Source organism: Gambusia affinis, linkage group LG03, assembly GCF_019740435.1.
Source record: "Gambusia affinis linkage group LG03, SWU_Gaff_1.0, whole genome shotgun sequence".
NCBI classification, from domain to species: Eukaryota; Metazoa; Chordata; class Actinopteri; order Cyprinodontiformes; family Poeciliidae; genus Gambusia; species Gambusia affinis.
In genome coordinates this window covers 31813665-31837013 of record NC_057870.1, presented here as the reverse complement: position 1 = coordinate 31837013, position 23349 = coordinate 31813665, and the positions used below count along the sequence as shown (strand labels likewise).

Below are 23349 nucleotides of genomic sequence, written 5' to 3'. Positions count from 1 at the left end.
ATGTTATGGGCTTTATACTCTTTATGTTATGTGTTTCTGTGATGAGCATTGTGGGATAAAGTTCACCAGGTCCAAAGCAGAAGTTAATTTTACTAAGCTCAGGCGGTGCAGCCAGTTTCAGACTTTAGTGCTAAAACTCAAAATGAGTCCATGAAGAATCTGAGAAACTGAACACAGAGTCATAGTGACACTTTTACAAGTTTGTGATGAATAGAAACTTGTGGCTTTTATTTCTGACGTACATATCAGTCAACAGTTCTTCAATTGTTGGATTTCAGTTTTAAATTTTAGTAATTATGTTTAGTGGGGATTTTATTTCTCAATAAATTATAATAAACATTAATTATCAATATTTTATTATACAGAGAATGAAACTGAAATCGCAGAATTCCATCCCATAAATCTGGAGATATCAGCAGAAGAGAAACTTAGTTATTTCATATCTAAGAATGAAATAACTGAGTGATGAAGAAGAATGATTTCAGATTCTCAGAAATGTTACTGGTTAGATATCAGAACCAGAACCAGAACCAAAAAAGCAGCTGATGGCTGATCAATCTGTTCCAACAGAATCAAGTTTTTGTCTGATTTTTGATCTTCTGTTATAAGAAATCAGACAATGAAGCGACTGGACGTGACGCTGACTCGGCATGCAGCAGGAACCAGAACCTTGGACCTTCCAGAACCAGAATCTGACGGATCTGCTGCTGGTTAAATGTTTTACTGAGTAACAGAGAAAAGTTTCTTTTATAGTAGCAGGTTTCATGTTGCGTGCAGGTTCTGCTCCAGTCAGTGAGGTATGCATTAGATGGTTCTGCTGGTCCGGTCGGTGGTTCTGATGGTCAGCCCGGCTCGCTGCCTCTGGAGAAGGAACCCAGCTGCTTGGTGTTGGCGTCCCTGAGCTGCTCCAGCTGCCGCTGGCCGCGGCGGTACAGGTACTCGATGTGCATCACGTCCGTCTTCTTGATGCGCGCGTTCTCCCGGAACTCGTCCCGGATTCTGGGCAGGAAACCCGGTTTGTCCTTGCCGGCCCGCAGGAAGTGGCGGTACAGAGCCAGGACCTGCTTCTGCAGCTTGCTGTGCCGCGACATGGCCCGGTTCTGGAGACGGTTCTGATCAGAGAGACAGCGCACACATCCTGGACCTGGATCAGAGCTGCTGCTCCCAGCCAATCACAGAGTTCTGAGGTCCCTGAACGCAACACCGCTCTGGTTCTGGACCCTGAACGCAGCACCACTCTGGTTCTGGACCCTGAACGCAGCACCACTCTGGTTCTGGACCCTGAACGCAGCACCACTCTGGTTCTGGACCCTGAGCAAAACAAGAAGAAGAGATGAATTATTAAAAATGTAATGTGACGATTTCAATTCAGTTTTCAGTTCTTTAAATACAGGATAAAAATTTACAGAGTGACAAAGATTTGTCTTCTGTGTAGGATTTATTTACGTAATCGTATGACACTGTTTTCTAAAATAAGTGTGCACATTTTAGTTCACTGTGTGTTTGAGTCAGTGTTCTTGTTGTCAGTTTGTTGAGTAAAGGTCAGTTACTGACCTCTATGGGCCAATATTGTTATTTTAGATCATTTACCCAAGTTTGTTTGTTGTGTTAAATCAGGAGCGGGCAACTCCAGCCCTGGAGGGCCTGGAGGGCCTGGAGGACCTGGGTTAAATGGTAAATAAAACAAGTATTTTGGACTCATGACTGTCCTTTTACTGCTCTGTCCATCAACATAACATAATCAAGCAGAAATGATCAGTGAATGTTGGACTGAACACAACACGGATGGACGGTTGGATGATGCTGAGCCAGACTTTAGAAAGGCCTTCCGGGATCAGCAGCCCAGCGCTCTGACTTCAGTTATATTCTGAATGTGTTTTACAAACATTGCACCTCATATTAAAGTCACAGTTTTATTTCGAATGTGTGTAAAATATTGTTAGCTTTTATTAATTGAAACAACATTCAAATATTTGAACATGGAAAATATGAAGTCATCTGCCAGATGTTTTAACTAACTACCCATTTGTACCAGCAGATTAAACTTCTGTAGTATAATATTTTTTGTTGCTTTTTAGGAGGCTAGGGGAGACACCAAAACTGTCTCCAGCCCAGGGCCCTGATTCTTCTAAGTCTGGCACTGGTTAGCTGGACTCTTTCACAGCTTCACCTGGTCCTACAAATATTGACTAAACTTAGTGAATAAAAAGGTTAGCATTTTTTCATCTTTAAAATCCCACAGAAATGGTAATCAGGTAGAAACAGAAATTCAGGTGACTCTTAAGGTTTAACTGTTGCTTTTTATTTTAATTATTTAAAAAGAAGATTACCTAACACATAATAAAACAATAAAATGCGCCTGAATGATAATGAAATATGAAGCGGCTTTAAACTCACGTGCTTTATGAAGATGTTCCGATTAAAACCAGTTAATATTGGTCCGTTAAAGGTAATAAACCTTAGATTTAGAAGGGGCTAGCTGCTGCTAGCTTCCTCTGTGACCTTTTTCTGCGTTACAACACAGGATCTTAGCGAAGAAACTACAAAACACGTGACTTCCGGTGGCACCTTAAAAACAAACTCAGGATTCAAGAATTCACTAAAGATCACTAAACAGAACCGAAACATCCGGTTTTTGATTAATGCAATGAAATAAGAAAAAAAATTAAAAACAATTTGAGTGAAACTTAATGCCAGACCGGAACCGGAAACAGGTTCGACTTCGAATGGAGCAGTGAATGCAGCGGAGTCGAATACAAACAGGTCTGTGGTTTAATCCGTTTAATGTTTCTGACAGGCGCCCGTAAAACCCGATCGTGTCGCCATGGTAACGGCAAGTTAACAATGCGTTAAGCTACTTCCGGTTGGCTTCTGGTACCTTTTGGCATCTTGAGAAGGACTTGAGAAGGGACGAGGACGGACCACTGTCAGTCTCATACCTAATTTGGAAATGAGACTATTGCACTCCGGAAATGCAGGGGGCGCTATTTCCTATTTTATCCGCCGCCTACCGTTTATATTTTCTTTTGAAATCTGACATACCTTCACCTTTAGGAAGAAGTTTCACTCTTCTTCATGTATGTGAATTTCTCTCAAATTTAATTGAGCAAAAGTTAATAACAAACAAATGAATTAGGTACAGAAGAATTACAACCAAGGTTGTCAAACAGATATAAGCAAAAATTCACATTTTGTTTTTATGGTGCCATGTATATTTTTCTGAGACTCTTTGTTGGTAACTGCCGCTGTAAAACAACTGTAAAACAGCTGAAACACTGACTTCCTTTAAATCTTGACTAAAAACCAACCTGTTTAGAATTGTATTTGAAACATAATCAATTCCAAATTTATTGATGGAACTTGACTTAATGTTCTGTTTTGATTGCTGATTCCATGTTGTTTTGTGTTTATGTGTTTGATTTGATGTAAAGCTCTTTGAAATGCCTTGCTGCTGAAATGTAATATACTAATAAAATTTGATTGATTGATTGATTGATAGAGTCTTATATATAGGAAAAAATAAGATTAAACTATTTAATCTCTTACTTGGAAATTTTTCTCCGACTCTATAAAGATAAATCATATTCCTAGAGTCACATTATCAACAATTTGTGAATAGAGCAAAATACTTAGCATGCTATAGGTAAATGTTATCATTTAGTTTGGTTAAGAATAATTATTGCACTGTCAGTAAATAACTTCTAATAGATGTTCTATATATTTGCCAGAGGACAATAGTGACGCCTTCATGAGCTCAAAGCCTCAAACTGATGAATAAACCAGATGGATGCTCTCTGCTGAAATATTCATTTCATGTTCTTTCAGCAAACAGTTGAGACAGATTTGTTTTTGGTTTCACCACTATTTATTTACCTGCTGTTATACCTGCCATTCAAAGTTTTCTTAAAAGTCTGTCTGTTATTCTGCACTTCATGTGACCAAACCAGCCGAGGAGATAAAAAGTTAAAACTTGAGGTAAAATGTTGTTTTAACATTTTAACTCAACAACCTTTACCTAACTAGAGGTTGTACACAAGCTCTGGTTGGGTAACCCAAAGATCTCTGGGTAGATAGAGTCTCTGAGAACAGTTCTTAAAGATATAACCAGTGTTTGCAGCAAAGTTGAACTGACTGTCCTGGAATGACAAGATATTTAAAATTAGTCACAGAATCAACAGGTTGGTCATCAAGTGAAACTGGAACCACTTTAAGGTCTTGTTTAGGTCATTTAATCATCTCTACTTCCTTAAGAAAATGAAATGGTTTGTTCTTCTGTGAGGGAATTTATCTTCTACTGTTCCAGTAATGCCAGAATTGTTAATAAATAATAACGATGTTGTGTTATTCTGATTTAGTAATGTGATTATATTAGTTGTGCTACCACCCCCACGCCACTGGAGGCAGTATCAGGCCTGAAAAGATGCGACTAAGGAGCAGATTTAGAAGTTCACAGAAAGTTACAGAGTTTGTTAAAAACTGTGAGCTGAGCGGAAGTAAATAAGAGAGAAGTTCAAAAACATGCTGAGAGTGAAAATTCTTCCTAAAGATGAAGATATATCACAGACTTCAAAAGAAAATAAAAATGGGAGACCGCGGATAATATAGGAAATAGCGCCCCCTTCCGGTCCGGAGTGCAATGGTCCCATTTCCAAATGAGGTCTGAGACTGACAGCGGTCCATCTCGCCACTTCCTGTTTGCTGCAGGAAGTGAACTTGGGCATCTTGGGTCGATTAAAGGGCTGTTTCACCATTTCTGAAGGTTTAAGGATTCTGCTTTAACATCCAGAACACTGAGATCAGACAGAACCGGGCCGGAACCGAACCCCTGGACCACTGGGTTTCTGTTTCTGACTGAAGAGAATATTATGACCTCTGATTGTTAGGGGTTGGAGGGTTTCAGTCATCAACAGAACATCTTTACCTCTAACTGGGTCAGAACCTCTCCAGAACTGCAGCTCATAATGGTTTACAGTCAGAATGATCCAGTAGAGGGGTCAAAGGTCGCCAAGGCTCAGTGAGGCTGACCCAGTAGAACTCCTGCTGGTTCTGTGTTCCTGCAGGCATGGAGATGACGGCGATGGAGCGGCAGCAGGTGGAGGAGCAGGTGGAGCAGCTGCTGAGCGGCCAGGGGTCAGAGGTCACTCTGTGTGACCTGGGTCTGGAGCTGAGCAAGCCAGCGACTCTGAGGAAGAACGTCACCTACATCGTCTGCGGGATCATTTTCAACGAGCAGGTGACCAAAAACCAACATGGCGGCACGCGAAGCTTCATCCAGCTGCTAGCATTAGCATCATTGGTGATTAGCAGAGTTGTTTAACTGTTGCTTTTTATTTTAATTATTTAAAAAGATTACCTAATAAACACTAAATTCACATTAAACACCAAATTTAATAACTTATATTTCCCCAGGAAAGAAGAGTTTAACCTGTTATGAATACCAGAAATCTTTTCTCCAGGAGTAAAAGCATTTAGTTTCTATTTTACAAAATATTTCTATTTACGCAGGAGGAGGTGCTGATGGTGCAGGAGGCGAAGCCGGACTGCTACAAGCAGTGGTACCTCCCAGCGGGGCGGGTGGAGGTGGGGGAGAGCCTGGAGGAGGCGCTGCGGAGGGAGGTGAGTCCAGCCTGTCACCATGGTAACGGGAACTCAGGTTACCTGGCCCTGTCGGTCCGCAGGTGAAGGAAGAGGCGGGCTTTGACTGCCAGCCAATCACATTGCTGCTGATCCAGGAACAGGGACCGCAGTGGATCCGCTTCATCTTCCTGGCCCGCATCACAGGTCAGAGGTTCTTAAAGATACGCTGCGCCGGAGACAGGGAGGGGTCGGGGTCAGGTGGGCGGAGCCTGAAGGTGAGCTTCCTGTCTGTCAGGAGGAAGCATGAAGACGCTGACGGCGGCGGACCAGGAGTCTCTGCAGGCGTCCTGGTGGGACAGACAGTCCAGCCTGTCGCTCAGGGGGCGGGACATCCTGCGCCTCATCGACTACGGACTCAGGTCAGACCCAAACGCTCCGACCAGAACCAGAACCACCATGACCACCTGGAGAGGTCAAAGGTCAGGTTCTGGTCCGGTTTCCATGCTGTGGATTGGTCAAAAGTATTCATACGGATCAGTAACCAGAATGTTCTGTTGCTGTGAAACGTTTGATCCAGATTAAATCAGGTCTGCCGTGTGCTGACCTCTGACCTCTGACCCTGCTGCCTTCAGGTACCACCGGAGCCCCTGGCACGGCGCCTCGCTGCCTCTGGACCTGAGCTGCCGCCACATCGTCCAGCGGACGCTGCTGCTGTTCGTCGGAGCCGAGAACCGGGTCTGGATCCTGCTGGTCCAAGGTAATCGCTCTCTGCTGTCACCATGACAACCGGACGCCATGCTGTTACTCATCTCCCCCGCGCCCCACAGCCCCGACCCCCCACCTGCCCACGGCGGCGGCCCTGAAGACGCACGCCGTGACGTGGGCGGCCAACATGGCGGTGCAGGAGGCGCTGCCGGCGTCGTACTACGACCACGACGTCGCCACGCTGGGCATCCTCAGCCTGCAGCACAACGGCCGGCAGCACGGCCGCACCGACGGCGTCTGCTTCAACACGCTGGCGGCGCTGACGCCCGACCGGCCGCAGCGGGACGAGGATGGCCTGGCGGTGGAGCGGCCGGCGCCGGCCACGCCCCCGCCGGTGGAGAACCCGCGCTACGTCTGGATGGAGGTCCGGGCGCCGGCGCTGAGGGAGGAGCTGCTGCGGCAGAGCCAGAACCCGACCCTGCTCCCGGTCCAAAGCCTGTACTGACAGGAAGTCACTGCCGCCGGGCTCTTATTGTGAAGGGAACGTCACAACGTTCAGCTTTTATTCTGAAATGTAATGATGACGGTCCGACCGGCCTGTTCAAACCCACCGGACCTTCAGAACCTGGTTTTAACAGAACCTGAACAGAAAACGTCTCCAGGTGAATAAGAAGCCATAAAGAGACTCCCGGTTCTGCAGGACAAACGGGTCGAAACGGTTCTGCTCAACAGGAAAAACACACATGATGAGTACGGAGGCCTGAAAGGGACAAAATAAATAAAAAGTAAAACTTCCTGCTCCTGTTTTACCACAGATTTAGTTTCTTAACATTTTAAAAGACACTTGCACTTCGATAAAAGTATCTTAAAATATGCATCTTATGTTAGTTTGCACCGTTTCTTATTTCTGATATTAATATTATTTTTATATTGTGTTTTGTTTCATGGGACCACAGATGGAAATTAGTTTTCATTTGCTTCACCCTTTGAAAACAGTTCAATTACATCATTAATTAAATATACCATAGAATAAATAAAAGTTTACTTAATTTATTCAACGTGTAACTAAATTCAAAATCCTTTTTTTTTTTACCAATAAACTATCTAATTATTCCATATGGTTTTTATCTTTACGTTTCTGTGGAAGTTGTGACTTTTTTGTGATATTCAATAATTTCTCAGAATGATTTCATTGTGACTCTGCAGGCACAGAAACAATAAATTAATTAAATACACCATTATTTATGTACTTATTAAATTATTTAAACCTTATTTTAATGTTTATTTTTGGATGATTGTATATTTAGTTGTTGGTTTGCTGTCCTGTTTTTTGTTTAGTTTTATTTTTTGTTGGATCTGTTTGGATGTTGAGTCTGAAATAAAGTTTAATTTCTATTTATTTAATTTTGTTTCCTTTGGCCTCCATATAACCACTGAGATAATTTATTATAAAGTTTCTCTGTTGGAGGTCGCCGTGTTACGGTCTGAAAGCTTAAAGTTCTGACCTCATCAGAATTTTATCTTGTCCTCGCCTGGATGACCTTTGACCCTTGGATCCAGGAATGAGTCCCAGCTGCTGTTCTCTGGTCTCGCCAGCAGGGGTCGCTGTTTCTCAGGGACGCTACAGCTGCAGATAGAAAATTATTTGCTTGTTGAAGAAAATTCATGAGTTTTTGTCAGAAGTTTCCTCCTTGTTTTCTGGTCCGGATCGGCTGCTGAGGCTCGTCTGGATCCACCGGAACCTTTAATAATGAAAATAATGAGAGTGGCTCTTCAATCGGACCCAGACGGGTCAGAACGCGGATGTTCTGGCTGCACATCATCATCGTCATCATCATCGTGTTAGTCCAGTTCTGCTGAATCAGCATCAGAGTAAAACCCAGAGGAACTCAAACAGCCATTGTTTCATTTCACAGCAGAACTAAACAATTTATTCAGAAACATTTTATGAATCTAAACACTGAAACTCGTCCGTCGCTCCTGCTGTCCTCTGATTGGCTCATGTCTGGTCAGCTGACTTCTCCGTCTTCGCCTTGCGGACGAAGCCGTCGTTGAGCTTCTTCAGGTGTTTGTTCCGGTTCTCCAGACGGACGAACCATTCTTCCCTCAGCCTGAAACACACAACACCACCCGGTCAGGACAGCTGCCCAACATGTGGCACGCGGGCCGATTTGGGGCGTCCGGGACAGAGATGTGGCCCCAGCAGGAGCTGCTCACATTCTGTTCATGCTGCAGAGATCAGACGTTTTTCTTCTAGACCAGAAAATTTAAAATCAGTTGACTCTATAAAGACTGAATTTGAATGTTTTGGATTTTCACAGATGTCTGTTTTTTATTTTTATTTGTTTCATTAAAATGTTTCTCACTTTCTGGTGAGAAGGATGAAAAAAAATAGAATAGCAATTTTCCACATTTTTTATTTGAAAAATCATAATTTTGGCCTGTGAATGCTTGGATTACACCACTCTATTTTTATCTGTTAGAATGTCCCAGTCAAAGTTCAGACCTAAATCTAAGGACAATCTAAAGCGCTACACGTTGCTACAGTTCATACGCCGTTTTATGGTCGGTTTATTCAGGAGTGTAAAAAACAAACTCCTAGCATAGTGCTATGCTAGCCAAACGACAAACGCGGCTTGAATGTCTCATCACGTTTTTCTGTCCAATCAGTGGACTGTGTTGAAGCTCCGCCCCAGCCGGACCAAACTGTGATCCAATGTGACTTTGATCAAAAAATTTTCACAAAAACAGTCAAGAAATCCTGGAGGGACTGACTGTCCTGAGTCTCAAACATCCTGAACATCATCCCTGTTCAGTCCACTTTAATCCAACTCCGGTCCATCTGCCTAGTCAAAGTCCGGTGCAAACCTTCCTTCAGTGGTTGTTGGTGCAGCGCCCCCACAGGCCAGGTGGAGCAGATGATGCAGTTCTGGTTCCTGTAGAACCGGGTCCAACGGACCATCAGGAGGAAAACATCCTTAGAGATTTGTCAAGGCTCAGAGTCCGATATGTTAACGAGTCGCCACAAAGACAGAGGAACAAATGTGAGAGCATGTCAGCAGGTTGGAGAACGAACACAAGTACAGACCTGTGTGTGTGTGTGTGTGTGTAGATGTAGGTGTGTGTGTGTGTGTGTGTGTGTGTGTGTAGATGTAGGTGTGTGTGTGTGTGTGTGTGTGTGTAGATGTAGGTGTGTGTGTGGGTGTGTGTGTGTGTGTGTGTGTGTAGGTGTGTGTGTGTGTGTGTAGATGTAGGTGTGTGTGTGTGTGTGTAAGCTGACTCTCTATGTCAGCTGTCCTCACCATTTCTTTGCCGCCTTCCTGACGAGTTTTCCGGATTATTCCATTTGTCCTTTCAGCTGCTGATAATCCTGCTGACCTCAGCAGTCAGAGCCACAGACAGAAACTCGCCCAGAACATCTCGACCCGAACGGGTCATTTATTCAGGAATGTGTGGATCACCTGAAGGAGTTCTTCCACCAACTGAGACCTAGTGCAGCCTGGTTCTGGTTCTGACCCATTTCCATGGATGCACGCCTACAGCTCTGATTCTGTTTGTGCAGAACCTGAGGGTCACAGACCTTTAGCTCCAGGCTGACACCAGATATTTCAGAAAATAATCAAATTAGAATGTCATCAAATACAAATTTGCTGCAAAATGGTCAATAAAAACCCTGAGTTGAAGTGCTGCCAACTCCCTCCTGCAGGTGGCACTGTTTCCCTTTCCTCTGCTACTTCAAGTTTACCTGATGTCAAGTTACCGTCGGTGATCGATGAGAAGTGAAACAAAAAGTCGTATTTACTGTCAAATTTTAACGCAAGCAGAGGAATCCAACATTAGAGGGAGGAAATTATCGCAAAAACAAAACGCAAATATTTCTAAAAACACACCACAAAATAAGTGAAACTATTTTTAAAACTATTATGACCTCCTGGAGGGTTTGGTTTGTGTCATCACTACTAGAAGGATTTTAATGTTGATGCAAAAAACAGAAAGATGAAAAACATCATTTTCAGCTGTAAGCGACAGGAGCAGTCCAAAACACGCAATCACAAAAAAATCCAAAACAACAAAAAACAATACAAGCAGCAGGTTTTTCTGCCACCGTGGTTTGATGAAATTAAATCTTGAGAGTGGTTTAATCTTTGAAACTGAAACTGCGTCGGCCTCCTGAGAGCTTCGGCGTTTAAAGCTTCATGAAACGGAGAATCTAAATCCATCCTGCTGGCTGTCGCCTTCCGTCACTCATCGCCTCGTCCTCCAAGCTCCGCCCACATCACACATAGTGCTCACAATTAGCCGGCGAGCCGGTAACAGATACCCAGGGGATTAGGAGCAACACGGTATGATAGGAGGGGGATTAGGGGACGTGGTAATGGAGAGCAGGGGATTATGGGAGTCAGCAGAAACCCGTCCAGATGTTCCTCTGCTGGAAGCTGTGGCATCACGATGAGTTCATTCACAGCAACCCGAAGGGAACCGCAGAGAAAGGCTCAGAACATCCAGAGACACATAGAGACGGTCACAAAGTCGGCCTTCCGTCACTTGTTCTTTAGGACTGACGGCTCAGATAGAGGAACTCCTCCATGTTTTTCTGTAGATTCCTGCAGCAGGAGCAACGCAGCAATGTGAAACATGGTGGTGGCAGCATCATGCTGTGGGAAGCAGGTCAGGGTTCATGTGAAGCTGGATGAGCCAAAGCAGGACGGGCCTGGAGGGAACCTGGAGGTTTCAGTCAGAGCCAGGAAGTTAAAGTCTGGATGAACCGGTCAGTTCTGACCCGGCTGGTCCGGTCAGTTCTGACCGTTCAGAACCTTCAGAACCTCTCCCAGCTGAGGAATCAGTCGTTTGGTGCTGTATCTCTCCGGCCTGCCACCATGAGCCGCGTGTCATTCCTCTCTCCACTTCCTGCCCGAACTGGCGACCCGGCTGGCGGTCCGGCCGGCGGTCGTTTCCGCTCATTAGCGTCCGGCGGCGCGGCGGTCCTTTGAGGACCGGATTGCCTCCGGGGGCCGCAGCTTGCTGAGAGACGGGCCGTTTGTAATGAGCGGTTCTGTTTTTAGATGTGTCTATTTGTTATCTACGCTCACATGTCGGCCCGCTGCGACCCAAACGCATTCATCCGCCGTGTCGTAAGCGGGTCCACACGCAGCGCACAGGGTGAGGCTCAACACGCGGCGCCTGCACAGGTGAGGCGGCCGAGCAGGCGGCGTCCGGTGGTCACTCAGCATGGAACTGGAGACCAGCTGTATGGAGCTAAATTAGGGCCATCAAGTTTTTTCGCAGGAAAAAAATTAAATGAAACTGACAAAACATTTCAAACTGGAAAATTTGAAACTACTTTTCAGGTTCCATGTTCAAACATTTTTTTTTCAGTTTGAAATCTTTTTTCTTTTGAACATTATGGCCCCAATTTAGCTCCGTACAACAGCAGCTCCATCTGAGCCGGGTTGATTACAGATTAGAGATTAATCTGATTATGGGGATAAATTACATCCCAGCTCAGATAGTAGGAAACAATCATGTTTAAGTTATTTTATGACTTGAACTGAAAATAATGTATAATTCCTAAAATTCAGCTGCTGATTAGCAGGCAGAGACTTAATGAGGACGATCAGACATAAGGGTTCGTCTATATTTTATTAACGTTATAAAGACTTGTTGATATTGGATATTGTTTATGACATATTTGGGGTTTTTAGCAGGAATTTTAGTTACTCTGATCAGAACTGTTCAGAACCCAGTGGGAAAGGTCTAAAAACCCAAAACCAAAACCTTTTAACTGTTATAAAGGTCTTCAGAACCAGCGGAACAGAGTTACCAGAACCAGAACTAAACAATTTGAGGGGCATTTAGTTTCTACGCTCCTCAGATCTGCAACAAACTGTCTGAAAACCTGAACGGTTCAGAATCCGCTGGTTATGGAAACATCTATGGCTAACTGGATGTTTGGCTAAATGGTTGTTTGGCTAACCGGATGTTTGGCTAACCGGATGTTTGGCTAAATGGTTGTTTGGCTAACAGGATGTTTGTGTCTGCTGTGATAAAGAGATGAGGTCTTACTGACTTTTTCAGGGCACTCTTGTTCATCCTGGTTTCTTCGCTCTCAGCATGCTGGCTATCGGCGCTGATCCGGTTCTCCCAGAACGACTTGATGTACAGACGGTCGTGGATCAGAGCCAAGTTCATCTGCAACAAACAAAACCAACAACAGTGGTTCAGCAAAACGCCTTCATCAGAAGGAACTGGTACCAAACCACAGAACCCAAAAGGTTTCATTCCCCAGTTTAAAGGTTCGGCTAGCTGACTCAACGATGCTAAACTGGCTAAAAACAGGAGCTGTTAGCTAACTGAGGCATCGCTGTTCAGTTGCTGTTTCGGTTGAAGCTATCACTGTGAGCAATGAATTTAAAGGTCACACTGCTTCAAGCTATTGTATCTAAGTTTGGGTCTCTTATTTTGACAAGGGACAGGAAGTGGTTGGGTTGTTGTCCCCTTATGATAAAGACAACAATAGCCCTCTGGTACCAAAGAGAGGCTTCCTTAAACTTTAGACTGCTCTGGAAATGGTCACAGATTAACAGATAAGATGGAAACTTCCTGTTAGCATTGTGAGGCTAGCATGAATGCTAACAATTAGCCATTACAGACTCGGAGGCTAGAGTCCTATTGGGGTGCTTGATTTTTCTTTGAAGTTGTAACTTGAAGCTGTGACTGATGTAGGAAACATCGTTCCTGTTAACATTTCTGGAGAAGTTTGGATTCCAACATGGCGACGCCCAGGCTTCACTTTTCATGAACAAACATCACTCTTAACCTGGTCAGGTTAGAGTTGCAGGCGCTACACATAATGCTGACTTTAGACGGACTCTTATCTCGTAAATTAAGAATATTTTCATTGCTGCTTCCTACTGTTGGTGTGAGGAGCAGCCATATTGTATCTCGCAGTCGGCCTTATGAAATATTCTCCTGTCCCAGCTGATTTTTACAACTGGGAAGTCGGAATTTCTGAATTCTCACCGCAAATGGAACGCACCATTTGCGGTTGTATCTATTTTTAAGTCTCTTATTTTGACATAAGACAGGAAGTAGTTCTTGAGTTGTCGGGTTTTGATAAAGGCAACGACAGAGAGGTTTCCTCAAACCTCAAACTGTTCAGGAAATGAGTGGAGAAAAGAATCGTAGACAGATTAACGGACAAACTTCCTGTTAGCGCTGTGAGGCTAGCATGAATATTAGCCACTACCGAGACTACAGCTAGCGTCCTACAGGGGCTAAAGGGCAAATCCACCAATGTGACAGGATTTGATCGTTCCTGGTTCCAGATCACTGAGATTCATAAAATCTTTGTTTTTACTGAGAAAATAAACAAAACTGATAAATTTCTGTGTTTCTCAAACGTAGAATCCATCTTAGATTAGGATCAGACCAGGGATCAGTTCAGGTTTGTCCAAAATACATTAACCAAAACTTCAGCGTAAAGTTATAATCACAAAAATAATTGAACTCATTTGTTTGTTTCACTAAAAAGTTTTTAATATTTATTGTGGAACAAGCACGTAAATACACAAAAAATCACGCTGAACTTATTTCATTTCATTAGCTTCTGCCATCTCATTTCTGGAAACTTTCAATTTGTCCTAAAATATTTGGCCTCCATTATGAGTGAAATCTGTTCTAGAGACGTTTCAGGCTCTTTAAAATCCAGATCTTTGTTTTTTTGTTCAAACTAAAATAATTGATTCTTAGTTTTCTCCCAAATATGAATAATATTTAATCTCTGATGCAGCATCTTTAGTTCAGTATGGAGGCCTCGCTTTGGACCCAAGAAAAACTGTTCATATGTTGAGATGCCAGGCGAACAGCAGATGCTTAATAAAGTTTAATGTTTAATAAAGTTTAATGTTTAATAAAGTTTAATGCTTAATAAAGTTTAATGTTTAATAAAGTTTAATGCTTAATAAAGTTTAATGTCGGGTTTTATGTGCTGATCAGCCGCCTGGGAAACGTTTTGGACCACAGGAATCATGTTGGTCATAAACAGATCAAATAAATCTAAATTTAAAGAGCGACTCGTATAAATTCAGTTACAAAATAAACATGGAGCAGCCAAACCAACCTCAGGACTGAAAGTGTAATTATATAAAATCTAATCTCTGTTTCTCTGAACTTACATTTGAACACAGTTTGATTCTTTTCTCCCTTTTCATTTTACCCTCATCAGTTTAACAATAACACATTATTTTAGTTATTCAATAATACATCAGCTGTACCTGGAGGGGAAATAAGCAGATCTGTTTCTGATTCCCAATTCGTCCACAACTCTGCAAAGAGAGAAAGATGTTAAATCCAGAAATCCTCAGTTTATTTATTAAAATACTTCTATTTGCTGAGTAAATCTAAATAATAACCTAAAAAGGCTGAATGAAGTCGCTAAAGCAGATATTTGATCTTATTTAGGAGGAGGAGAAGCCACTGACCTTCAGGCAGAGCCCCAGCTGAGCGTCCGTCCGTCCCTCACAGTGCGTGATGTCAGTCTGTCCGTACGTCCTAGCCAAAGCCCGGAGCCACGCCCCCAGCAGCAGGACGCCTCCCAGATGTCAGGGCTGGAAATATGTGGAGCTCCAGCTGGACCTCCAGACACCCAGGAGAGAAAACTGAGGAGAAACGCAGCGTAGAGATTCATTCATTCATTCATTAGAGATCAAATCTGATTGGCTGATTTAATCATTCTGCTATTTTCTACCTTCAGATTTTAATATCATAAAATAAATCCAAACTTTTCCAAAAAGCATTAATATCTCGCTGAGGAAGCTACACTCACAATGCTACAAAAATATGTAAATAAATATCAAATTTGAAATGTTTTTATACTCGACTCAATAATTATTATATTTCTGTAGCTTAAATGCTAACCCATACTGTCTGATTTCGGATGGCCATGAGTTCTCTGGTGGAAAATTGTCATGATTTGTAGTGGTGAGGTAGTGCAGTAGACCCAGGTATGAAGAGTAAATGATGATTTAATGATAAAATACAAAAACAAGAATCAGGCAGCACAGGTGAGCAGAAGCCAGGAGCTCAGAAACTGGTAGCAACTGGAATAACAACAAACACAGTTACTGGGGAGACACAACAAACAAAGAACAGAAGACCCGAAAACACAGAGGCTAATCAGGGGAACGAGACACAGCTGGGATCAATCAAGGTGTAGACAAGACAACACAAGACTCAACTGACTCAGAAACCACAATAAACACACAGAAAACTCAAATCCTCACCAAAATTTTATTACTTTATTACCAGATAATACAAATTTTCATCAGAGTTTATAAATGTATTGGATTTACTTTTATTCTTAATTTTGTTTTTCTAGTATATTTTATTACTTACCTTTGTGTGAACCTACCTGCCTCAATGTCACGTCACTTTGCTGCAACACCTGAATTCCTCCGTCATAGGACAATTAAGTTCTTTTCTATTATATTCTGCTAGACTTCAGTTTGGGTTTTAGCAAAGAAATAAACGTGAAACTGTTAAAAACCTATATTTCTTTTTAAATTTAAAACTGCTTAATCTGTAGCCCCGTTAAGTTAGCCTAGCTAGCTTTAGCATTAGCTACAGCTGCTAATTCCATCGCTACGGTACATGTCTAGTAGATGTAGTAACCAACTGCGACCAGCAGGGGGACTCTGGAGCTAGTGAGTCATGGTAGCTTTATGCCGAACGGCTTCCGATGGCGCAGAGGAAGGATGGAGTCCGTGGCTCGGTTACTGAATTATTCCGTTTTTCAGGTATGAGTTTACACATAAACACACATGTACTGTTGCTAGGGTGTTTTACTAACCGTTAGAAAGATCATAAATACAGTTAGACATCGATTTTATTTCCATATTGTTAGCTGTGTTAGCTCACAGCAGGTGTGCTAACCCATGTAGCATTATGCTGTAGACTGCTTTAACAGTATTGTTGTTTATGTTGTGCTGTTGGTAAAGTTACACAGTAAAGAATTAACTTCAGTGTTTTTGATTTATTCTGCCTGCTATAAAGAGAACAAATGGTGTTCAATATTTACTGAACATTTAGCTACAAAGTAAATATTTATTTTCCGAACTAAACATTTAATTTGAAACCTATTTTCAGCCTAAAAATATATGTATATAATATAATATATATGTAAATTAGCTTGCTGATAAGAGTAAGTGGACTATCAAAATAAAGACTGGCGAGACGTAATTGGTTCAGTCACTGCTCAAGTAAAGTTTTTCAAGAAAACTTGAGAGAAAATTATTTATATGAAATCAAATCAAAATGTTGTTTGTGTTTTAGAATTTAAAATGTTACTTAATTTGTCATTCTATGGTTTTTGGTTAAAATGTGATTAATTAAAGACCCTGTGATTATTTTCATCCAGTCTTCATTCAATCAGAGTGGCAGAGACGATCTGAAAGTCACAGAGAAATAGATGACAGACTGGCACTAAATAAGAAACACACACACACACACACAGAGAGTTATTTGGACCCTGCATGACATCATTACAAACTGGGATCAGTTTCAGGGCTCCGTTTTCTGCTTCCTGAGTCGAGTTTCTGTCACTTATGTGTGAAGGTAGGTAATAAAATAAATAAAGGTTACAGTTACTCAGTTACAGTTACTCAGAGTTAAAAAGTCCTCTGTGAATCATTAATGCGACGTAGTGCTGCTCTAGGTTTCTGCCTCCTCCCAGCCATAACCCTCTGGTTATTTCACCGAAGGATTAATAATTAACTAAAACACAGAAACTCCAGCAGTTCACGTTGGCAGCAGACTTTTTGTTTTCACTGGAGTTTTATTGATTTGATGTAATTTCTATCTACTGAGGCCTTCAGAGGTCCAGTAAAAACACCACAAAAATTTAATCTGCCAAAATAAGTTACTTTGTAATTATGTTTCTAATTATGTAATTATGTGTTATTTTAGTTTTCATAAAATAGAATGTTTTGATCATAATTTAATATTTTCATCTGTCTGATTACAAGTTAAATCAGATCCAGTGACCAAACAGTAACTTAATTCCCCTTCCTACCAAATACCTTTTACTCTTGGATTTAGTATTTATTTACTGTGGTGATGACATTTCAAACATTAAGCTCTGGCTGTAACACACCGAGGTATCAGAGTCCCGTCACTGATGCCGGAGTGCTGAAAGCTCCTCAGATCACGTTGACGCTCTAAAGTTCAGAGTTTCTTTCCAGACTTCACGCTGAACTCAGCTGTGTTTAACCAGACCAGTTTTATCCTACCAGCAATCTGGTTTGAACAGGAAACGTAACATTTGATCTGGGTGTGTTATTGGAAGACACTACTAGTAATACGTAACCACCAACTAAACCACTACAGTATTAATGGACCAGCTTTTCTTGTCTTTTTCTACTTCCTCTCATTTTGTTTGGTAATGTCTGCAGGTTGGTGCAGGATCTTGATTTTCTGGTTCAAATGGCTCAATATGCTAACTATAAACCTAGCGTAACCAGTCTAACCAGTCTTTGCTGTCATTGTTACTGCTTTCTAAAAAATACTATTTAAAAAAACCTGAACACTCAGCCTGGCGGGGGGCAAGTAAAGCCTGGTGGCCTGCCAGACTTATGATACACTGAGGGAAACTTTGCTGTTAGTTATTAAACATTTCAGTTACTGATATTATTCACCTAGCATCTCTGTAGCCTGCAGCATCAACACATCAGCATAAATCAAATATCAGCCCATTAAAACGGTACGTTGTTTAATGAAATGGTCCCATAAAGGTTGTGTATTTGTTCATATTAATCATATTTCAGCTGATGACTTGGTTGCTGAAGCGCCTTCATGTAAAGCAGTTTATGGCTGCAGACTGAACAGGTGTGCAAATGTTTTCATGACCCTTCCTGAAACTCAAACTTAAACACAATATTGTTTTCTCTCATGGCTCGCCTGGACCCTGCAAACACAAACATGACCTGCGTCCTGTCAGGCCTGATAAAGATAGAAGTCCAGACATGGGAATGTGTGTTTGACAGCCTGCTGCAGAGTCACATCGCGCCCCGAGAGGCTTGACATTCAACTTGTGTTGTCACCCAACAGTCTCACAAACAGACACACATTTTTACTTCTATCTTTATGAGAACAGCCATCAAGCAGCGCTCACGGTGCCAAGGTGGCGCAGCAGCTCCGCTACGTAAGTTTCCTTTATTTACCTCTTTGTTTGAGGCTAATTTGAGCTAGCATACTAGCTAGCCAGCATGTCAGATAGAATAAAGCCTTAACTGGCTTAGATTAGCTCATTAAGATCCCACTTTCATTATTATTTAGTAATTTGCTAAATTTTTTGTATTTTTATTTTTTACCTCTCTTTTGTGTCTCTACTGTTCCTTATATGACAGGAAAGGGGGGAAGACATGCGGCAAATATGGCTGTGTCCAGGAATCGAACCTGCGACGGCCTCCAAACTTGGGTCACGCTGTCCTTTACGACTCCACAGTAATTTGCTATTTTTAAAACAAATTTTTACATTTTGTTCTATTTGCAGCTTTGGAGTCTAAAAAGTGTGAAGCTACATGAAAGTAGCCTGTTAAGTAAAACTTAAAGTTTCTGGCTGAAATCAAATTGTTCTTGTGTAAAAATCAGAAACATTTTAGCAAATGTTGATTATTACATGTCCTTTAGTGTTGCTATACAGATTTACTCATTTTCTCATTATTACTGTTTGGCTGGAGTAAGAGTTAATTATATATTGTCAAATAGCGTGAAAAAAATGGCTGATTATGTTTCACTCATTTTGAATGTAAGGATGAGTGACAGGAACCAGCTTTACTCCGACCAGGACGACAGGCAAACAGCAGCGTTTATCTAAAATAAATGTCAGAAATGGAATCTGGAAGCATACAAAAGACGAGCATTTCACGGATCACTGAGCTCTTTATGCAGTTCCTCTGACAGGAAGGGAAATCAGGAGCTTGAACCTGGATATTAAAGTAAAGCTGAGCTAAAGCTATGCTAACAAACATCGAGAGTGTGGGAAGCTTCTTACCACGAGGAGGATCGATCTGCAATTAGAGCGTTGTTAAGCGCACTATTCGCATTAATATGCGGCTGTTATACAGAAAATGGAAATAAATCACAAGAAATAAGCCTGATAAAGGGAGATGAAGCCTGCCTTACCTAGCATGCAGCGCCAGCTAATGCCGAGGTCTGAACCAGCAGGAAAACATCGTGATGTCAACCAGGTGAGGAAGAGCCCTTTATATACTGACAGCCAGCGCAGCAACCAATTACATTCAGGCCCTTGTGTGGTGCGTTCAGAGCCCACAGGGCGTACCGCCACACAAATTTTCCATCCATCCATTTTCTTTACACTCTTGTCCCTAATGGGTTCAGGAGGGTTGCTGGTTCCTCTCCAGCTACGTTCCAGAAGAGAGGCGGGGTCACGGGGTCACCCTGGACAGGTCGCCAGTCTGTCGCAGGGCAACACAGAGACACACAACCATTCACACACACACACTCACACCTAGGGAGAATTTAGAGAGACCAATTAACCCACCATGCACAGGGAGAACATGCAAACTCCATGCAGAAAGACCCCGGGCCGGGAATCGAACCCAGGACCTTCTTGCTGCAAGGCAACAGTTCTACCAACTGCACCACTGTGCAGCTCCACACAAATATCTCTACTGTCAAATCAGTTTATAAGATTAGAAAACAAACTCAGTCAACAGGATCACAGCAATATAAATTGGGTTCAATAGACTATAAATGGATTTAATTAAAACCTTATTGTGACATATTGCCTAAACTGGTAAGTTCTAATATAATTTGAAGTATGATTTATTTGAGTGACAACGTGTCACAGTTTTAGTTCAACAGCAGATGTCACTAGTGAGCAATGAATGAATTACTGTCAGTCGACCCCTGATGCTTGACGTCTTTGGTACAAGTGATCAGGTTTCTGCTCTTTCCATTCCAGATGTTTTCCTATCTTTACCTCTGCACTCCTAGGTTCCAGTTTGAAGCTCCTCACTCCTTACCTCTGTCTCGGCTGAGATCTCTGCAGAACCAGACTCCCGTCCATCCTGTAGTGATGAACAAATGGAGCCTCTTTAAACAAGCAGAGCCACTGGTCACCTGCTGGTGTGCAGGCAGCAGCAAGTGGAGCTTCTCCAGCAGAGATCCTCTTGGAGGAAAGATCACACACTCGCACAGAAAAACACACAGTTACACAGATTCTTCCAATCTGTGGAAATGTAGAGAACTTGATCCAGTTCTTTGGAAATACTGCAATGACACGATGGTGTGTATTTTCTTAATTCTTTGAAAAAATACAATATATTCTTTCATTTCATTGTCTAAAAATGTCAGCTAATTTTTTTGTAAGTATTCAGAACTTGTTCAGCAAATAAAACTGGAGGGTGAGCCAGAAAGTGTCGATTTTGGTGCTGAGGCCTCAGTGAGGCGGCAGCATGCAAACCTGCAGGTCAGTCAGTTTCTGTCTCATGGCTGAAGTCAGAGTTTTATCTTCATAGATCAGTTTCTGTTGGATGATTTCATTAAATCCTGAGAGCTGTTTTAATGTATCCCAGGTGCCTCTGTTCTGTTAATAGAAAAATATTTAACCAATTTCAAAATGGTAACAGAATGTTTCTGCAAGTAAGCTGTTAAATATATTGATTACCCTCAACTAAATTATAAATTATTGTTTTGTCTGACATGTAGATGCCTAAATACTTCAATTGTGAAATAATTATTGATTCATATTTAATATTTACCTCCCTTGTTATTTCAGACAGAATCAAACATCAAGCAATTTCCTCTCAGTTCCTGCAAATGGAGCTGAGAAGCTGCAGCTAAACCACCGTAGTATAAAGATCTGAATACAGCAATAAATCTAATCTGATTGGGCCCTGATTGCCAATCAAAAACCACCAATTTAAATGGAAATGTTTTAGTCCTGAGATTGAGACTGGAGGTTTCACATCATTATTCTACATAGAGTTCCTACTTTTCCATTTGCCATCAAGACGGGCAACCCAAACCGAGAAAATGATCAGAAAAATGATGCACTTTAGTTCAGATGAGTCACAACGGGCTTCACCTCTTTCAACGTTCTGGGCTTCAGTTGTAGTTGAATAGTTAATCATTCAGAGACAATTTATTTATATGGGTTGGACTCCATCCAGTCCACTGTGATCAGCAGTCCTCTGGTTGGTCAGAAAACACATCAAGTATTAAAATACAGGATTAAAAGAAATGTTTGCTTTCAGTATTCTGTCCAGCACATTTTGCAAAGGTTTTGTGTCAGAATATGAGTTTGATCAGCCGACCCGACCAGCGTTTATCACTAGGCTGCTCTTTGAAGGACAGATTTTAAGTGCAGTCTGAAAAAATCTTGCTTTGCATTTCCAGTCAAATTCAACTCCTGGTTCCCCTGTGGCAGCGAGTCTCAGTGTCTTCCCCCGATTCATCCTCCAGTCTGACATTCAGTTTCATCTCCTGTTGTTGTTTTATACGTGGAGTATTATCATCCATCATTAGGTTTTCATTGATTTCTCTTTTTCATGGTTCCTGAATGTTGTGCTGCACTTTGTTTAACCTTTTGGAACAACACAATGTGCACATGTGGCACATCTTGTACCTTCATGTATCACAGGGTCCCCAAAGTGGGTCCCTGAGGGCCGATTGCATCCTGCATGTTTTATTCTCTCCCTGGTTTTTAGTAGCAACCTTTTCAGCAGGTCAATGTTCTTCTGAGGATTTTTAATGAGCCATTATTGGATCCAGGTGCGTTAAACCAGGAGAGACTAAAACACGCAGGATACCGGCCCCCAAGGACCCACTTTGGGCTCCACTGATGTGTCTCATAATCACAGTGGGCCGGGTATAAAGGGTGTAAAGTGCCATTGTACCCAGTCTCTGAGTGTTTCAGTGGAAAATGCAAATGATAATTATTAGACGACAAACTAAAATACAAAACTACTTTAACTGTCTTTAGACTGTTTTTTAATCAACTGTTGGGACAATATATATTCCTTTTAACCAATACTTTTATTGAACCTTCATTCTGTCATGAAGTGTAGGTGAGGTGTGATGAGCCGAGTGCTGGTGACCCGGATAGAAGTGAAAAAACGAAGTTTAATGATGAAAATGTCCAAATATCCAAAACAGTCCAAAAACCCTGTCAGCACAACAGAGCGGGACACAAAGCAAAAGGTAAACGAAGGACAGCATGACGGGCTGGAGCAAACGACAAGAACCCGACGAGGAACAAGGACAGGTGGGGTTAAAAACACAGAGGGTAACGAAGGAAACGAGACGCAGCTGGGAACAACCAAGGGGAGACGAGACGGATCACAACATTCCTAACTAAACCAGCCGCTTGGACTCCTTCCAGTCTGGTTTCCATGGTTACCACAGCACAGAGACTGGCCTAGTCAAAGTGTTCAATGACATCCATATAAATACGGACTGTGGGAGAACCACAGTTCTGGTTCTGGTTCTGTTGGACCTCACTGTTGACCAGGACATATTACTGAATGGACTGGAGAGTTGGGTCGGACTCTCCGGTCCAGAGATTAACTGGTTTGAATCGTACATAAAGAACAGGGATTTCTTTGTTTCAATTGGAAACTTCACATCAAAGAGGTCAAAGGTCACATGTGGGGTACCCCAAGGTTCAATCCTAGGACCCTCTTATTCAATATCTATATGCTCCCACTGGCTCAGGTTATAACAGGAAATAATATCAGCTACCATAACTATTCAGATGACACACAGCTCTACATTATGATGTCACCAGGTGACCTTTGACCCCATCCAATCACTGAACAGATGCTTAGAACAGATAAAAGTGTGGATGTGACAAAACTGAAGTTATTATTATTGGACCTAAAGAGGAACGATCTAGAGTTATAGAGCTAGAGTTATAGATCTAGAATTATAGATCTAGAATTATAGATCTAGCATCAGCTTCAGTTGTTCCAGTTGGAAACTAGAGATCAGGCTGACCTCTGACCTCCAGAGCCACATAAAGACAGTTCCAAAGTGGACTTCCTACCA

The 23349-nt window shown here is 42.1% G+C and overlaps 4 protein-coding genes across 15 annotated transcripts; 2 read left to right on the top strand and 2 right to left on the bottom strand.

Moving 5' to 3' along the window:
- Positions 1–185: 185 nt before the first annotated feature.
- Positions 186–2963, bottom strand: sdhaf1 (succinate dehydrogenase complex assembly factor 1). Of its 7 annotated transcripts, none has more exons than XM_044112230.1 (2): positions 2879–2963; positions 186–1251 (listed from the first exon to the last, which is right to left on the bottom strand). In XM_044112230.1, the coding sequence occupies exon 2, from the start codon at positions 1089–1091 to the stop codon at positions 843–845; it is 249 nt and encodes an 82-aa protein (XP_043968165.1). In that variant the 5' UTR covers positions 1092–1251; positions 2879–2963; the 3' UTR covers positions 186–842. The 7 variants fall into 7 exon arrangements, with proteins under 7 accessions (XP_043968165.1, XP_043968163.1, XP_043968164.1 ...); XM_044112228.1 differs by having other exon boundaries at positions 186–1311; positions 2879–2940; XM_044112229.1 differs by lacking the exon at positions 2879–2963 and adding an exon at positions 2398–2745.
- On the top strand, positions 2679–7078 carry nudt18 (nudix (nucleoside diphosphate linked moiety X)-type motif 18). Of its 2 annotated transcripts, none has more exons than XM_044112223.1 (7): positions 2679–2763; positions 5061–5233; positions 5506–5616; positions 5679–5781; positions 5873–5996; positions 6210–6334; positions 6405–7078. In XM_044112223.1, exons 1-7 carry the CDS (start codon positions 2739–2741, stop codon positions 6785–6787), a joined length of 1044 nt encoding a protein of 347 aa, XP_043968158.1. In that variant the 5' UTR covers positions 2679–2738; the 3' UTR covers positions 6788–7078. The 2 variants fall into 2 exon arrangements, with proteins under 2 accessions (XP_043968158.1, XP_043968159.1); XM_044112224.1 differs by lacking the exon at positions 2679–2763 and adding an exon at positions 4648–4931.
- A 1107-nt stretch (positions 7079–8185) lies between these two features.
- LOC122828580 (protein FAM240B) lies at positions 8186–15805 on the bottom strand. 2 transcript variants are annotated; one of them, XM_044112235.1, is made up of 5 exons: positions 15692–15805; positions 14694–14939; positions 14556–14606; positions 12350–12471; positions 8186–8393 (listed from the first exon to the last, which is right to left on the bottom strand). In XM_044112235.1, exons 4-5 carry the CDS (start codon positions 12469–12471, stop codon positions 8282–8284), a joined length of 234 nt encoding a protein of 77 aa, XP_043968170.1. In that variant the 5' UTR covers positions 14556–14606; positions 14694–14939; positions 15692–15805; the 3' UTR covers positions 8186–8281. The 2 variants fall into 2 exon arrangements, with proteins under 2 accessions (XP_043968170.1, XP_043968168.1); XM_044112233.1 differs by having other exon boundaries at positions 14763–14939.
- Positions 15806–15993: 188 nt separating this feature from the next.
- LOC122828577 lies at positions 15994–21395 on the top strand. 4 transcript variants are annotated; one of them, XM_044112225.1, is made up of 6 exons: positions 16001–16076; positions 18431–18478; positions 18684–18780; positions 20296–20587; positions 20672–20770; positions 21080–21395. In XM_044112225.1, the coding sequence occupies exons 1-6, from the start codon at positions 16019–16021 to the stop codon at positions 21128–21130; spliced, it is 645 nt and encodes a 214-aa protein (XP_043968160.1). In that variant the 5' UTR covers positions 16001–16018; the 3' UTR covers positions 21131–21395. The 4 variants fall into 4 exon arrangements, 1 of the variants encoding a protein (XP_043968160.1); XR_006370252.1 differs by having other exon boundaries at positions 15994–16076; positions 18275–18478; positions 18684–19526; positions 20296–21395; XR_006370253.1 differs by adding an exon at positions 19090–19526 and having other exon boundaries at positions 15994–16076; positions 18275–18780; positions 20296–21395.
- The last annotated feature ends 1954 nt before the right edge of the window (positions 21396–23349 follow it).